The 17,415-nt window shown below is 38.2% G+C and overlaps 2 protein-coding genes across 2 annotated transcripts in view; both read right to left on the bottom strand.

Moving 5' to 3' along the window:
• Positions 1-8,302, bottom strand: part of PECAM1 (platelet and endothelial cell adhesion molecule 1) — a 124,672-nt gene extending 116,370 nt beyond the window's left edge. The window contains exon 1 of the mRNA XM_074224779.1: positions 6,538-8,302. The gene's annotated coding sequence lies outside the window, so the exon portion shown is untranslated. The remainder of the gene's footprint in view (positions 1-6,537) is intronic.
• Positions 8,303-11,571: 3,269 nt separating this feature from the next.
• Positions 11,572-17,415, bottom strand: part of POLG2 (DNA polymerase gamma 2, accessory subunit) — a 28,972-nt gene continuing 23,128 nt past the window's right edge. Inside the window, exons 7-8 of the mRNA XM_074224786.1 lie at positions 14,119-14,219; positions 11,572-11,773 (exon numbers count right to left, since the gene is read on the bottom strand). Of these exons, the coding sequence (XP_074080887.1) occupies positions 11,608-11,773; positions 14,119-14,219 (267 nt within the window). The 3' untranslated portion in view covers positions 11,572-11,607. The remainder of the gene's footprint in view (positions 11,774-14,118; positions 14,220-17,415) is intronic.

Below are 17,415 nucleotides of genomic sequence, written 5' to 3'. Positions count from 1 at the left end.
TGAAGAGAGTCAATGATTATTAATTCTTATGTTTTATATATTTTTATATACTTCACAAAACAAAATATTTATATATATTTTATATATGCATCATCTCATTTGACAGTCTAAAAGTTCTAGGAGCCAGGTAGAACCAGAATTATTACCTCGATTTGGCACTGAGACTTAGAAAGGTAAAGTTTATTTAACTTCAGATGATGTTGCAAGAAAGTAGGAGACCTTAGGACTAGAATCCAAGTCTAATTCCTGATTCTGTATTCTTCCCAATAGTCATTCAACAAGCATTTGTTTAAGTAAGCATTTGTCTCATGCCAGCTGTTAAGAACTGGCAGAAAAAAGTTACTGAATCATAGGAGGGCTTTTTCCCTCTGAATACATAATTGCATTAATGGAAGTCAGAGGTCAGATTGAAGTATTAAGGGTCTTCCTCATCAAGAATACTCAAAGGGCATTTTGCCAATGAACCCAAGGGACTGAGTTTGGAGTAGTTCTATGCCAACATCTATTTGACCTAGCACATGCTGTGCCCTTACTAACACTTTTTTCCCTTCAGGAAATGATGGGGTAGACAAATCTAACTGCAGTCCACTGGTCTATGATTATTTTTTTTAACCTGAGACCCTCAACTTTCTCATTTCCTCCCATAGTCTTAGCCATCCATGTGTCATAAATAGCAAGTCATCCAGCTCTATTCCCACCTAGTCTCAGATTGTCATGCTTCAGAGGAAAAAAATGAACAAAAATGAAATAACCAAGCACAACCACTGCAATAGAGTAAATTAAAATTACATTAAAATACTTCTTAACTCATTAATTGCAATCCAATCTTGGCCACAGGAAAAAGAAGAAATATATTTCCCTTCTCTCACCAGAGAGGTGGGGCACTAATCAGTGAAGAATGTTGCATGTATGGTCAAACATAGTCATTTTTCTTTGCTACCGGAGAAGATTCAATATAAGATAGAGAAGGAAATTGTATTGGGAAATTATTTTTAAAAGATTTAAATAGGGGCAGCTAGGTGGCACAGTGATAAAGCACCAGCCCTGGAGTCAGGAGTACCTGGGTTCAAATTCAGTCTCAGACATTTAATAATTACCTAGCTGTGTGGCCTTGGGCAAGCCACTTAACCCCATTTGGCTTGCAAAAACCTTAAAAAGAAAAGATTTAAATAGCAATTAATTGAGGGAGAAGAGTTTATGAGCTAATTTTAAAGATGGGATTCTCACTCCCAAAGATCTTCATTACCCAATACATGAAGAATAATGGGATACTATAGCAGATGACCCTATTCTGTCAAGAACATAAATGGCAACCTATGTGGTAAGAGGCTATGTAGTGTGGCCTCAGTAAACTGAGACCTGTTAAAAGTCAAGGTCTCCCATTGCAGCCAGGACTATCTCCAGATGGCCTGATCCATATCTGGCCATTGGATGGTTCTGGAGGAGAAAGCGAAGCTGTGACTTTGCACAGCCCTCCCTTCGCTTAAATTCAATTCACTTACAAGTCATGGCATCATCTCTCTAATGTCATGGGCCTCTTCAAGAATGAAGGACAACAGAGCAGCTAGCTGGCACATTGGATAGAGCACCGGCCCTGGAGTCAGGAGTACCTGAGTTCAAATCCAGCCTCAGACACTTAATAATTACCTAGTTCTGTGGTCTTGGGAAAGCCACTTGACCCCATTGCCTTGTAAAAAATAATAATAATAATAATGAAAGACAACAAAAGAAATGCTGACTTTGACATTAGATCTTGGTTTGAGACCTGACTGTGAAGCCTACTGTTGTTCAGTTGCACCCAACTCCTTGTGACCTCATGGACCAGAGCATGCCAATACAGACCATGAGGTTTTCTTGATAAAGCTACTGGAGTGATTTTGCCATTTTCTTCTCAAGTGGATTAAGACAAAAGGAGGTTGAATGATTTGCCTAGGATCACACAAGTAGTAAATATCTAGGCCAAATTTGAACCAAGGTTTTCCTAACTCCAGGCCCAGTGCACTATCCACTGAGTCACCTAGCTACCCCTGTAAAGTTTAAAGAGTAAGATTTCAAACTGAATTTTAAATTCTACATTTTTAAAATTCCATATGTCCAATATAGAACTCATATATTCTCCCCAAAATCCTCCCCTTTCCCAGACTTTTCTAGTTCAGTAAAAATTACTATCATCTTAGTATTTTCCCACAATTATATATCATGAAAATTTTAGCATTCATTTTTACAAGACTGTAATTCCAAATTTTTCTCCCTCCTTTTCTCCTCCTCCTCCTCCTTCTTCTTCTTTCCTCCTCCTTCTTCTTCCTCCTGACTCCAGGACCAGTGATCTATCCACTGAGCCACCTAGCCGCCCCTCCCTTTCCCTCTTCTGAAAATGGTAGGCAGTTTGATATAGTTTACAAATTTGTGCTATTGTGTAAAAATATTTGTGGAAAAGAAACAGATCAAAAGAAAAGAACAAAGTAATTTAAAAAATGCTTCCATCTGCATTCAGAGTATATCAGTTCTTTTTCTAGATATGGATAGTATTTTCCTTCATGAGACCTTTGTAAGTACATTGTAAGATCATTATAAGACTGATCTGTTTAACCCTAAAGTGCCAAAGAAATGCATTATTGAACCAATAGCCGTGGTCCATAACTTGGAAGAGGATACATGTGACTCAGTTCATGTAGGAAGAAAGACTGATCGCTGCTACATCTTCCAAAGTAAGAGCAAGGCTTCAACAAGCTAAGGTAACTGGAGCCATGGAAGAAACAACCAGCAATGGAGGAGAGCCATCTGCTGGTGCTTGTTATAACTGCTAATAAATAAATGGGCAGGAGAAGCTCTACTGGATTGTTCGGATAGATGGTACTATTCTGATAGAATGCTGGGCCTGGAGTCAAGAAGACTCAACATCTGACCTTTGGCACGTACTGTGTGACCCTGGGAGAGTCACTTCACCCTATTTGTCTCAGGTTCCTCATCTGTAAGACAGGAATGGCAAACCCTTTCAGTTTCTTTGCCTAGAAAATTCCAAAGGGGTAACAGAGAATCAGATACAATTGAGTCTCCTATGATCAGTTGTGTGGCTAGGTCCCAAGGGTGGCACTGAAGGGCATATTTAGAGATAATAGTTTGTAAACGTAGCATGAGTTGTATAGAGCATGCACAGATATTCCTTGTCCTCTTACAGCTTCACTTCACATAAGTGACAGTATTCTGCTGATCTTCCAGTCCTTTCTGACCTAGCAGGTGAAAGGATTAACCTTGTCTTGACTATGAGGAGGAGAGGTACCCTGTTGTAGAGGTGTGTTGTTTAGACCTAGCCCTGATAGTTTCATCTGAGGACAATTGCCCATTTAATCCTGCCAGTCCCCAAGGACTGAGCATTCTTCAATCTAACAATAGTTAATAATTATATATATATATATATGTATATATATATGAATTGGTTGCACTTCATGGTCTAGATTGCAATAATTTACTTTCAGGGACCATTCCTTTTCCCCCTCCCTTTAAGTCAGGCAAAAAAATGGGGACCTAATTGGGACATGATGGGAGCATTTAGTCCTGATTCCAACATATCCTTAGCCTCAAGTCTTCTGTTCCCTGACATAACTTGTTGTGAGGGTATTGTAAATGTGCAAGAAAAGGGATGTAAACAAAGATCCCATTGGCAGTGAGGTTCAGTCACTTGGGCTTGGATCATCACTTAGGATCATCAGCCTAGCATTTATACAATCTTCAATGGGATGGGGCAGAGAAGTGTACTGCGATAACTGGAGTTCCACAGATGGGCATTGCCACTACTGGGAGGATGTACCTAGCCTTAGCGCTCTCTACTCCTTGCCCTGTCAATCCAAGGCTTGTAGTAATGTCACCCTGATGGTGACTAGGGTTTCCTGGTATAATAGTTATTTGAGATCTGGTAACCCAAGAGGGTTATTTAAAATTCTTATCATTATATAATATACCAAAGTTTCTGAAATTAAAAACTCCAAAAGCCTGTTTTTAGTAGGTGACCTTGAAAATGTATCAGAAGGTCCCTTCTCTCACATCTTGAGAGAGGTGTGCTATTTTATTAAGATATCTTATTAAAAACCATTTTAATCACTCTGGACTAAATATTCATGAATCATTTATAACACTAGCCTACCCTATAACATTTTCTCCACCATCATTTTGATTCCCTGACCAAGAAAGCTTTTGGCTTGGACTCCAGAAGACTTGCTTTTCAGTGTCCTCAAGATTGACGGAACCTGGGTTCAGTCTGGCTCCCACCCTATCCATACCTGTGGTTGAATCTAGGGCAACCATGGATGTGGCAGGCCAAACTCACAGAGCCTGTCACTAGGCATCTTCAGTGAAGACAGGATAGACCTGACAATCCAGAGCAGAAGCTGAGGAGAAAAGGGTCCAGGGTCCAAAGCTCCAATACAGAAATCAAGGCTGAGGATATTAGCAAGTAGATGAGAATGCTGGAACATAATGAAGAACTACTATGGCTTAAGAGAAAACCAAATGGTAACCTAAGAAATCTAAGTAGAGCCTCAGAGAAAAGAATATATGGTCACAAGGAATATAAAAGTACCTGAAAGAAATTGAAGTAGGGGAAATGTTAAGAAAAATCTATTCTTTAATTAATTCATTCCCTCTGCATCGACCATATACCTTCCATTAACACTGATCCCACCACTGTCTCAATTGTTCAGGTTATAAGACGAAGTCAATGAATTTTTAGTAAAGTACTTTGCCCCAAACTGGCAAGGAAGGACTCCTGTAAATCCCAGTCCCCAGGCATAAAACTAGCCTTTAGCAACTAAACAACAGATGCCACCTTAACCTGAAAGGATTAAGTCTCTGCACAAATAATCTAATTACCTCATTTCTGCTCTCTGAGCTACCTGCCTCTAAGTCCTCCTTAAAAGCTTGTTCATTCAGTTGAGTTTCTTGATTTCCTTCAGAAGATCAGTCTGTTCTGAGGGAGAATAATTCCCCACATAACCTCTCACTCCCCCATGCACTTCTTTACTATATATCCCAGCTTGCTCCTCTCCTTTGGAGGTCAACCTGCTCTTGAGAAGCATTATCCCCAACTGAATCACCACCTTCATCATGCAGCTGGATCCATGTTAATCTAAGGTCAATCAATGTTTCATGGCTGGTCCCTTTCCCTTTTCCCCCTTTCTTAATTGTGCTGTTCTCCTCAAACCAGAGTTCTTCTGTGTTTAAATTTATTGTCTTAAGAACTCTTTACCTTGCTAAAGAACCTAACCAGTGAGCTTTTTGTAACTTGAGAACTTTTGAAACAACCTGTGAATTAAAATCTATGCCTTTTCTTAAAAAATGTATCAGAAGAAAATATTTGCATCACTATAAACCACAAGAAAGGGAAGAAATGTTAAGATTGTTATAGACCATAGTAATTAAAATCATAAGAAAATTTAAGTCCAGAGAAATTAAATGATTTGTGCCCAAAGCCTGGTGGTAATGATGTTTGCTTTTAAAGACCATGACATCAAGGAGGTGATGCACATGAACTGGATTTAGTGAGGGAGTGCTGTGCTAAGTCACCAGTTTTATTTTCTCCTCCAGAGTCATCTGGATCCAGTGATTAGAGATGACTCTAGATGCAAGGCAGTCAGGGTTAAGTGGCTTGCAAATCACACAGCTAGTAAGTGTTTGGGCCCATTATGAACTCAGGTCTTCCTGACTTCAGGACTGGTGCTCTACCCATTGTGCCATCTAGTTTCCCCATCTATTCTCTCCTTAATCACAACAAACTATTCAAATAGCTGATGAGGCAAATAACCACCCTTCATGTTTTGCCAGAATCAGGATTTGAACTCAAATCCTCTGATCTTAAATGCAAAATTATCTGAATATGTTCTGAGATTTCAGTCAATCAATAAACATTTACTAAGTATGTAAATATGCCAGGTCCTTTGTACAAAAAGAGTCAGAGACTAATGGGGGAGACAACATGCAAACAAGTATAAACAAAGCAATAATTAATAAAACTGCTGAAATTATGACAGGTTGGGGAGGCTTCCAGGATGAAAGATTAGATGAACACATCTGTTCCCTGAAGTTTCCCAAGATTTTGAATTATTATAACATGAGTTTCACCACCAGTTTCTCCTACATCCAAGATCATTTTAGTACTGAATTCTTGCTCTGGGTTATACATGGATCCAAGGTACTTGAATTTCAAGCAGCTTTATATATTTTTTGCCTCAAAAACCAATTAGAGAAGCTATTGCAATATTCTAAGAAAGATGTGAGGGAGACTAAACTAGGATAATGGTCTCAAGAGCAGAGAGTAAAGTAGAAATGTGTGTGGCATTATGGAAGTAGTGGAAAAAAAAGATATGATCGATTGGATTATGAAAAAGGGAAAAGAGTGAAGAGGTGAAGATAACACTTTAAATTTCAAATCGGGTAAACTCAAGGAAGATGATATTATATACAGAAATAGGAAAGTTAGGGAAAAGAATGAGTTAAACTATGAGAGTACCCCCAAGATCAATAAGTCTGTTTTCTATGAGTTACCTTATCAGGCAGGTAATACTGGACACATTAGGGTAAGCCAATCAGGAGCCTGCAAAGAGCCAAAGCCTTGCTCACTCTCAGAAACCTTTGCTGATGTTTGCTGGCTGACCTTGCTGAGATGTGCATCCCCAAATGGAATAAATCAGCCTTGTAGTCAACTGTTCCTGAAAAACATCCTGATTCTGTGTCCCACCTATTCCTGGGGAAGCCTGTCCATTCTTTATTCCAACCCCTTCCCAAACCATTTCTTTGTGCTTTTCAAACATAAATTGCCCCTGCCTCTCTTAGGTTATGGGCTCACTTGAGCTTTATACTAGGATGCCTTGGAACTAGTGTTTGATTTTCCTCTTAATAAAACTTTTATGTTTTTAAATCATCTTGGACTCTGCTTTTTGAGGCATGGGCTTTGCTCAGTTGACAGAGGCAAAGACTTACTGAATCTGAGATACCTATGTGACATTCAGGCAGAGATGTCTAGCAGGGTGGTGTGACACTGAAGTTCAGGAGGCAGATGAGAATGAGATGTGTAGATTTAGGAATTATCTACATATAGAATTTGATTGAGCCTGTGAAATTATGAAAAGGGGGAAAAGGAAAAAGAAGAGAGACCAGCATTGAGCACTTGGGTACCCTCTATAAATGGTGTATGGGGATGGCATGGCAGGGGGGATTCCTAATGACAAGAGACAAAGGAGTAGTTATAAAAAGGTGAGAGAAAATCAGGAGATAGCAGTATCATGACAATGCTGAGAGAGCACCATATCTGAAGGAAGAGGAAGTGGTCAGCAGTGTTTAAAAACTGCAAAGACGTTAAGAAAGATGAGATGGGGGGTGGGAATGGGGAAGGAGGGAATTGACTTGTTAGAAAATTATTGGTAATTTGGGAGAGAATAGCTTCATTTAAGTGATGAGGTTAATAGGAGGTAAGAAAATAGCTTTTTTCTACGTTAGCAGTGTATTAATATCAGCCTGAAAGAATGGATAGTGTCAGGGGCAGCTAGGTGGCATAGTGGATAAGACACCGGCCTTGGAGTCAGGAGTACCTGGGTTCAAATCTAGTCTCAGACACTTAATAATTACCTAGCAGTGTGGCCTTGGGCAAGCCACTTAACCCTGTTTGCCTTGCAAAAACCTAACAAACAAAAATGAATGAATGAATGAATGAATGAAAATAATGGATAGTGTCAAGTGGAGGTTCAGAATTTTTTAAGTTGGAGCTCTGAACAGGCTTGTAGGTATCATAGAAGAAACCGGAGGAGAAAGATTAAAAAGAAAGGATAGCCAAAGGGTCCAGCTCATGGGGGAGATAGAATCAAAGGCACAATTAGAGGTATTGACCTTGGCAAGAAGAAAGATCACACCTTTCTCCAAGACTGAAGTAAAGGAGATAAAAGGGGGTAATTACTGAGGAAATTTAAGGCATAGAATTGGGGAGGAGTTGATGTCAGATAAGTTCTGGTTTTTGGTTACATAAAATCCTTCACTGAGAGATATGCAGATGGGGCCTGGAAAAGCAGAGGCCTTTTGTCTTTTTTTGAGAAATGAAACAGTCTATAAGAAAACCCCCACATCCCGGTATAAATAAGTTTCCTTTTTTTGTTTCAATGGCGTATTCCAGTTCTATTGCTTGTGTAGCTAATGGAGAAAGAAGACACACTTTGTCCCAAAAGCCTCCCTCCTCATCCCAAGACCAGTGTAGATTAGCAAGTCCCTGTGCCCTCTCTTTAATCACAACAAACTATCCTTTCTCAAGGTTAGTTCAAATAGCTATTGAGGGAAATAACTAACCTCATGTTTTATCAGGCTTGAGGCACTTCTGGAGGGAAGATCTGAGCTGGTTCTATTATTGCTTTCTTGGGGTGCTTACTCCAAAGCTCTCAGGGATGTAGCACAGGTTGGGTCTGCAAGATTTCATTTTTCCCAAGGTGGTCTAATCCTGAGTCTGATCCTAGTCCCCATAGTTTCTGAGATCTTCAAGTGCTTGTCCTTGGTTTGTGTCTGAGCAACAGGCTGCATCTGGATTTAACCACTATCAAATAGTGAGAAAATTCTATTGGTTCAGTGACAGAACTTCTGCTTCCTTTTGGTCTGAGATTCTAGCCCTGGTTTTTCTAAACTGGGATAGAAGCTGGAACTAAGAATATGCTCTTCTCCTGAGATCTAAGCCACACCACTTCGTTTCTAAACTTCTTTGCTCAGGACACAGGCAATCCATGAACCCTAACCTTAAAACTTCACCTCCTCTCAGTCTGCCTTGGATTTGTGACTCATAATGGAGTATTGGATAATAAAGTTGTCCATTGGCACCCATTGCCATACCCTGAATGAAGTTTGAGTCTGGGACCTTATGTCCAAGTCCACCTCTCAGATCCCTTCCCCAATATCCCTAGATTATTTCAAGTTGGACTGGAAAAAATCTTGAATTTCCCTTTAAGAATTTAGTCTGGTGTGTTTTCAAGAGCAGTTTGGAGTTTTGGGAGGGGCCTGGAGGGGAAGGGGCAATGCTTACCTTACTTCAAGCTACTCCCTCATATTGCTTTTAGAAACGTTTATCCCACCAACAGGGTTTGAGTACCCATTTTTCCATAATCCCACCAACTCTAAATATTGTCATGCCAGTGAGTATAGCTGTCTCTTAAGGCTGACTGATTTGCATCTGATTGTATAGTAGGGTATAGGAACTAGAGCACCTATGTGTAACAGGTTTTATGAACTTCTGTGGCTGAGATGGAAGATAAATAGATCATGGAACTGAAGATATCTGTATGTCAGAAGGGCCGGATGGTGCACCACATTAATCAACAACCACACTAAACCTTACTCTTTACTGCTACTTGAGCCACTGCCTTACAATTTTTTACCTGAGAAGGATATATTTCCTTTTTAATCAACTCTCTAGAAACCTCACAATCCAGTGTATTACAAAACAGAGAAATCACTTTTTCCATATGCTTTTGCCCATCTCACTATATCAAACCCCCAACAATCTCCTAGGCTTATCATAGTTAAACATTTTTTAAAATATATCCATGACATATTAGTCATGATAAAAATTTCTATAACCACCACTGCTACTTACTGACCTCTCTATAATTCTGGAAACAGATTCCCATACCATTTTGCTGATGGCAAATCTCTTGAGAATTTTGTTTCTTTGCAAGGTTATATCTAGACACTCAGCAAGTTTTTAGTACCTTTTCTTGGTCTTTCTATGAACTTCTTAGAATGTCTTTAAATATGTAAAATAAAATAGGTTTACACAGTAAACTAAATAAATTGAAACAGAAACATCAATTTTTAAAAATGAATGTAGAGGGCAGCCGGGTGGTGCAGTGGAAGAGCACCAGACCTGGAGTCAGGAAGACTTGAGTTCAAATCTGGTCTGAAGACCAGAAGTCTGTGTGACCCTGGGCAATCATTTAACCCAAATTGCCTTCCCCCACCCCCCACCCCCAAAAAAAACATAGTAAAAGAATTCAGACCACAGTAAAAAACTGTTCAACTTAATTTATCTTTGGGGCTTGTAGGTCTGACTGTTGTTCAGACTTCTTGAAGTCTCTTGTGAACTTTTCAAAGTCTAACAACTTATGTCTTGGCTTATACAGAATATCAAGTTTTGCTAGCCCCATGATTCTTAATTTGTATTCCAATAAATACTTGGAAAGTATTTTAAAGCTCATTTGCAGTTTGCAAATCATTTGACCACTATTACATCATTTTGCCATTTCTATTGGCATATGTTGTCATATATTTCTATCACTTTCACACATACATACATATCTGTGAAATTTATATATGTACCTTGAAAACCAAGACTTATTGGTGATAAGTTGATTTTTCCACTCTAAATTTTCCCTTATTAATAGCAATTTTATTTGTGTAAAAGCTTAATTTCTGAAATCCATTTTATTTTATGGTCTTTCCATCCTTTCTATGGATAATTCTCCTCTTAGCCAGTTAACTAAGGCAATTCTATTAATTACTCTTGGAGTATGACTTAAAAATAAAGATATATAAATATTGAGCTAATGGCATTTTAACTTGATATTATCATGCTACTCTAATCTCTATCAAATCTGTCAAATTGCTTCAGTTTACCCAAGTAGTTTTTATTAAAAAGGAAGTCATTTCTTAAATTTTAAGCCATTTCTTGTTTAGCTAGTCTGTTATTTTTTTCAATGAAAAGCTCAATATTTTGTCTTATAAATTACTTATGTACTGACTATTGTTTAATTTCTATCTTCTTAGTGACTGACACCTTACTTCATATATTATTTCTGGTTCTTTAGTTGTTTTGTAATGTGTAATTTGTTAACAAATTGGCACTCTTACTCCACTCTATTCCAGTTGAATTTTCTATTCTTTTTTTGGTTATAGAATGTCCTTCATTTTTTATTTATTTAAAGCAATGGAGTTATTAGATTTGCCCAAGGTCATACAACTAGGTAATTATTAAGTGTCTGAGGTCGCACTTGAACTCAGATCCTCCTGACTCCAGGACCAGTGTTCTATTCACTGCACCACCTAGCTGCCCCTGAATTTTCTATTCTTTAAGTGAGTTGGTGAGATAGTCTTCTCTCTGGCATCTCTGAGTAGTATAAAAGAAGTCTGACTCTTTTCAATCCTCTTACTCCATGTTCTTGGAAGGAAATTGTTCCCTTCCCCATCCAACTTTTTTCTAATTTGAAATCTTTAGTAAAGATATTCATAAAAGCATCTAAAGACTTAGAGACTAGAAATTAGAGCTTTCAAATGTTTCTTAGCATTTCTACTATCATGAAATGCCTGTCAAATATTTCAGATGTCATGACTTATCAAAATCATTAAGATACCTGATTTTCAAATTCTGAGTTACAAATTGATTAAAAATTTAATTACTAGCACTCTATATATTTTGCCACTGTAGGTAGTTTAGCCTGTTAGGATCATACAAAACTGGAAAAATTACAAATAAAGAATAAAACATCGGTAAATAGGTAAAGAAAAATGCCTATTTAAAAAATAAAGTAGGGCACATATTTGAAATAATGTCAATTCAAATGACAAAAATATTTATTAAACTACTAATATCTATACATTTTTGGCAGCTGTAATATGCAGGACTAAAAAGTCCTTTACTTTAGATATGTGCATCAGCTCCTTCATTGCAGTGTCTCTACTTCTCAATTGTATTAATCCATTTTCCAAAGTAGTTTCAGTTATCAAAAGAGTAAAGAGTATACTCATTTCATCATACCTGTAAAAAAAAAAAGGGTAAAATCAAAGCACAAGCATCAATATTGTTCTTTTAGTCCAGTCAGTTCAGTCTTCCAGAGTTCTCAAGAAATTGAAAAGCAAAAAGAGCAGAGTTTAGAATTTAGTCCAAATAATACATTCTTAGAAATTATTTAAATATGATTGCAAAGGGGAATAGGCATATGTGATGCTATATGGTTGACTCGGCATATGTGATGCTATATGGTTGACTCAAAAGGAGGCCTTTTAAATCCTTTGATAAACTTTTCAATGAAGTCCAAGTCCAGAGACATGCTGAATTCTGCTTTAAACAATTAAGTTTCAATGTTTTATAAGTCTTTATAAAGCAATCATGCTTATCTTAGCACTTAATAGCTAAAAATTAATTTAAAAGCACTCATTCATTTTAATCTTCACTGTGACCCCTTTGAATAAGATGCTACAATTACAACTATTATTACCATCTCTGAAAGACTCAAGAAAGTAACTTGTCTGTGGTCCTACATATAGTATCAGATACAGCATTTGAACCCAGGTCTCTTCTGATTCTAAGACCTGTCTGTGCTCATCCGCTACCACCATCATACTATTAAACTGACTTGTCCATACCTGGAAAACTAGCTATATAACAAACAGATGCATGGATTGCATTTATTCAATATGCTTTCAGGAGTCACAAGATCATTGTATTTTAGACCTGGAAAAGACCTGAAGGAACAGAAATCTATTTTTATGCTTCCATTAACAAGCTATGTATTCCTGTAAACTACCAGAAGTAGTCAATCTTGAAAAGCATAATATAACAAAGATTAGGATTCTCCTTATGCAGGTGAAAGGAACTGAAGAAGTGAAATGATATACAAGCAAACTAAATCTATTTATGTCTAGTTCTCTCCATTTGAGATCTGGAAGGCACAATGAAAATGATCAACTTGGAATGAAATTGTTAGATGTCCACTGTTGGAAGGGTTGTGGGAAATCTGGGACAGTTAACATTGCTCTGGTAGAGCTGTGAACTCATCCAACCTTTCTGGAGAGAAATTTGAAACTATGCCCAAAGGGCAACACAAATGTGCATACCCTTTGATCCAGCAATACCACTACTGGGTCTGTACCCTGAAGAGATGATGAAAAAGGGTAAAAACATCACTTGTACAAAAATATTCATAGCAGCCCTATTTGTGATGGCAAAGAATTGGAAATTAAGTAAATGTCCTTCAATTGGAGAATGGCGTAGCAAACTGTGGTATATGTATGTCATAGAACACTAATGCTCTATTAGAAACCAGGAGGGATGGGAATTCAGGGAAGCCTAGAGGGATTTGCATGAACTGATGCTGAGTGAGATGAGCAGAACCAGGAAAAACACTGTACACCCTAACAGCAACATGAGAGCGATGATCAACCTTGATAGATTTTCTCATTCCATCAGTGCAACAATCGGGGACAATTTGGGGCAGTCTGCAATGGAGAATACCATCTGTATCCAGATAAAGAACTGTGGAGTTTGAACAAAGTCCAAGGGCTATTTCCTTTAATTTAGGGAAAAAACCCCTGATATCTTATTGTCTGATCTTGTTATCTCTTATACTTTTTATTTCTTCCTGAAGGATATGATTTCTTTCTCATCACACTCAATTTGGATCAATGTACAACATGGAAACAATGTAAAGACTTGCAAATTGCTTTCTGGGGGGGGGGATTGTAAAACTCAAAATAAATAAAATCTTTAAAAAAAAAAATAAACTGTTAGAGGTCAATTTGTTACCTAAATCTCCAATTATAAATCTATTGCCCACATAACAAAAGAGAAAAAATTAGCAATATCACTTCATTTGTTATATGTAGGTATAAAATATTTTGGGCCCAGTCTTACAATAGCACAAGAGAATTTGCAATGAGGAAACTACCTCTACCATTGCAGATCAGCAACTTTGGACAACTGATAGTCTTGGCTGCCTGGAAGCATTGAGTGGTTAGGTGACTTGTTTAGGGCTCATAATCATTAAGTGTCAGAGGTGAGACTTGAACTGTTCACTATCCACTCATACCACACAACATTTACATCTGTAAAATGAGGGTGCTGGAGTTTCAGCTCCAACAATCTATGAATCTAAGAATTTTTATTCTGTGACAAATTAAGCATCATTAATAAATTCAGTTACTCTAGAACAGCATTCTTATTTCATACTTTTCATGTATCAAATGAGTCATTATCTCCCTACTAGATTGGAAGCTCCTGTATCTTATTTAATTTCTATTATCTCTAGTACTTGGGTGGTTTCAGTATATAATTGATGCTTCATAAGTGTTTAAGTTTTTAATAACCAGGACTTTTCCCCTTACTTTGAATATAGCTGTTCCATCGAGGACTGCATAGTTTCCAAATACCCAGGCCATACAGAAATTCCACTTTCTAGTAATTCAGTAAACAGTCCTTGACAAACCTAGGAGCAAAAACCAAAGCCTTGGAACATCATAAAATATGAATAACAATACATTACAAGTTACTCATTATGAATAACAGTATATAAACAATTTCTCATTATCTTCAAAACAATACCCATCAACTAGTTTCAACTAAAAGAGGCTCTTATGCCAAAGGAAAAATAGCAAATAAAAGGTAGCTTTACAAGAAGAAAACAATCTATCACCCACAACAAAAGTAACTAGAAGCTATACATTAAGAGTTGTATCAAACTTCATCTTTGTTATCAAAAACATTTTATTTACATATCCATATTATATTATAAATTAAGTACTAACAAAATCATAGTAACCTTATTACTTCCTTCTATCCCCCAAAATTTTCTCTTTTCATCAGATATTAACATCTGTCTTTGTGGTTTCTGAAGTATCTATTTTTAAACTAATTTATGCATGTTCTATATACATAAACACGTTCACAGGCTCATGCTGAACCCCAAGGGAATTAATGTTATGGTTTTTAGTATCTTGGTGAGTGCAGTAAGCTGAAATTATTTTTCAATGTACCTTATCTCTTCTATAAAATTGTCACCTACCAAATAACATTTATCATGTGTTATTGTTGAATAATAATTCAGATTTATATAGGGCTTTAAAAGGTTTACAAAATGCTTTTCTTACAAATGCAAGTATTGTACACATTTTACATGCTCTATTAGCAACAAGATATTCAGACCTAAGGCTCCTCCTACCTTTCCAACCTGATTTCATATTACCACTTTTCATGCATTCTATTAATCAAATTAACTAGTAATCTCAAAACAGATTACACCTCCTGTTTCCTTATGTACCTAAGTGTTTGTTCTTTGTCTAGAGGCACTCCCTCCTCACCTCTGCCTCACAAAATCCCTAATTACCTTCAAAGTCTAGCTCGATACCACCTACTATGAGCATTGTTGCTGTAAGGGGAAGCTCTGGACCGAGGCCACCCATGAGGGTCATATGACCTAAGCCGTGAGACGCCTGGAAGTCTGAACCTGCCTTGTAAGGTATCTTATAGGGTACTGGGACGGCTTCACTAACAGGATGTGGCTCCGCCCATGGGTTGGAACTTGGGAGGAGCATATACCCCGGGGGAAGAAAGGGATGCTGTATAAAAGAGCGCTGCTCAAAAGCTCGGGGGGCCATTTTCTGCTGTTCTTCAATAAAGACGCTTCTGCTGTAAACCAGGCTCGTGTGTGGCTGTGAACTTCCTTCCCATCCCCCCAGGTCAGAAGCCGGAGTGCACCCGAAGACCTCAGAGAGAGGTAAGCTTGCGGCTAGGCTCATTCTCAAGGCAGAAGTAGGTGCTCCATTGGACATTACAAATGGCGCCCGAACAGGGATCTGAAAAGCACTGAATGCTGAGGAGAACCTGAGTCGTAGCCGACCTTAGCTAGCTGGTCTAGTTAAGAGGAGCCACACGCAATCTTGAAAATATTCACGATGGGGAAGAGTATTAGTCTTCCAATGGTGGAGCCTGAGGAAAAGGGAGTTTTAGCTTGCAAACTGTACAAATTATGTAAAAGGAATGGGTTAAAACCTCACATAAAGCAATGCAAGGAATTTGTAGAAAAGCTATTTGTTATTTCCCCGTGGGTGGAACATTCAGGAATCGATTGTAAAGGATGGAGGGTAGTAGGACAGCAAATGAGCTCATATCACCAGGCTGAACCTGAATTTGTTACCCCTATGGACTTTAAATTCTATAAGGTCATTAGTACGTTGTTAGAAGAACCAGAAGAAATAAAGGTGAAAGTGCCATGCTCGTGCCAGGTAGAACCTTCCTTGTGTGGGAAGAAAGAGATGATCAATCTGAGTATAGCTATGATGAGGTAGAAGAGAAAGAGACTCAGTTATACCCCTGGAAGGAGTTAAAGCAGACTCAGGAAAGTGAGAGAATTTCCAGAGAAGAGATAGCCCGTAGTGAGAGATCGAGACAAATGTGGAACAGTTGCGCAGAAAAAATTTTGAAGAGGAAGTAGGACCGTGGGGCAGTGAGAACAAAGAAGCGGAAACCCAATTAAAGAATGTAAATTCAGAGTCGGAGCACCATCTAGTGAGCGAAAATATTATTGCTCCAGTAAGAACGTCTACTTCTTTACAGATAAGGGATGCGCCTCTTCCTACTTCTAATTCCCTTTTTCATTCAAATCCCCTTGGTTCAGGCACCTCTTCGAAAGGAAAAACTTACCTGACATTTTCCACGAAACCATTTAAGACAGAACCCAAGAGTACTCAGAAACTAACGTTTTCTATGAAGCCAACTATGACAGAACCTGAGAGTGTTTTGAAAAAGAGCATTAGAGTAGCAGTTGAAGAGGGAGAGAGGCCAGATTTGGAAGAGTGGGGCTTTCCGCCAGTTTTATGCCCCTTGGAGATTAGCTATGACCTCCAAGGGAATGAAATAGCTGAACACAAACTGCTACCATTCCTACTGATTAAAGAGATAAAGAGAGCTGTTAATGAGTATGGTCCTGCTTCTCCCTATGTTAGGCAGTTAATTAATAAAGCTACAATGACCACTCCCTGGACTCCTAATGACTGGAAGGAAATTATGTCTGCAGTCTTATCCCCCGGACAGTACGTTACATATGTAGTACTTGTTCATAGAGAGTGTGAAAAATATCTGAAGGGAATGCACGTCCCTGGGCAAGAACAGCGCAATTTTGATTTGGCCATGGGTGAAGGTCCCTTTTCTACCACTGACCAGCAAATAAATTATGACAAACCTCTTAGGGATGCTGTTACATATATATGGTCACAGGCCTTGTCTCGCCTGGATCCTCCGGGAAAAATGAGGGAAAAGTTTTCAAATTTGAAACAAAGGCCAAATGAGAACCCTGCAGATTTTTTAAGCAGGGTCATTGAAACAGTCAAAAGAACCATGGGCACAGGACCGGGGGCCGAAATGCTTACTACTCAATTGGTTAGAGAGGGGTTAAGGCCTGCATATCAACAACTTATTGGGAATTTAGGAAAGGATGCGACTATAGATCAAATTCTGGATAAATTGATAGATGCCCCCATCAATGATCCTGTACAAGCTATGCAAGGTGCCATTGCTGAATTGGCCAACACGGCTAACACTTCACAAAGTGCCATTGCTGAATTGGCTAACACAGTGAAAAGTGTCATGGTAGTTAATCAAAAAAGATGTTTTCAATGTGGCCAACT

The sequence above is a fragment of the Macrotis lagotis genome, chromosome 2, assembly GCF_037893015.1.
Source record: "Macrotis lagotis isolate mMagLag1 chromosome 2, bilby.v1.9.chrom.fasta, whole genome shotgun sequence".
Taxonomy (NCBI): Eukaryota; Metazoa; Chordata; class Mammalia; order Peramelemorphia; family Peramelidae; genus Macrotis; species Macrotis lagotis.
Note: the sequence above shows the minus strand (reverse complement) of the source record. Positions and strands in the feature narration are given on the sequence as shown.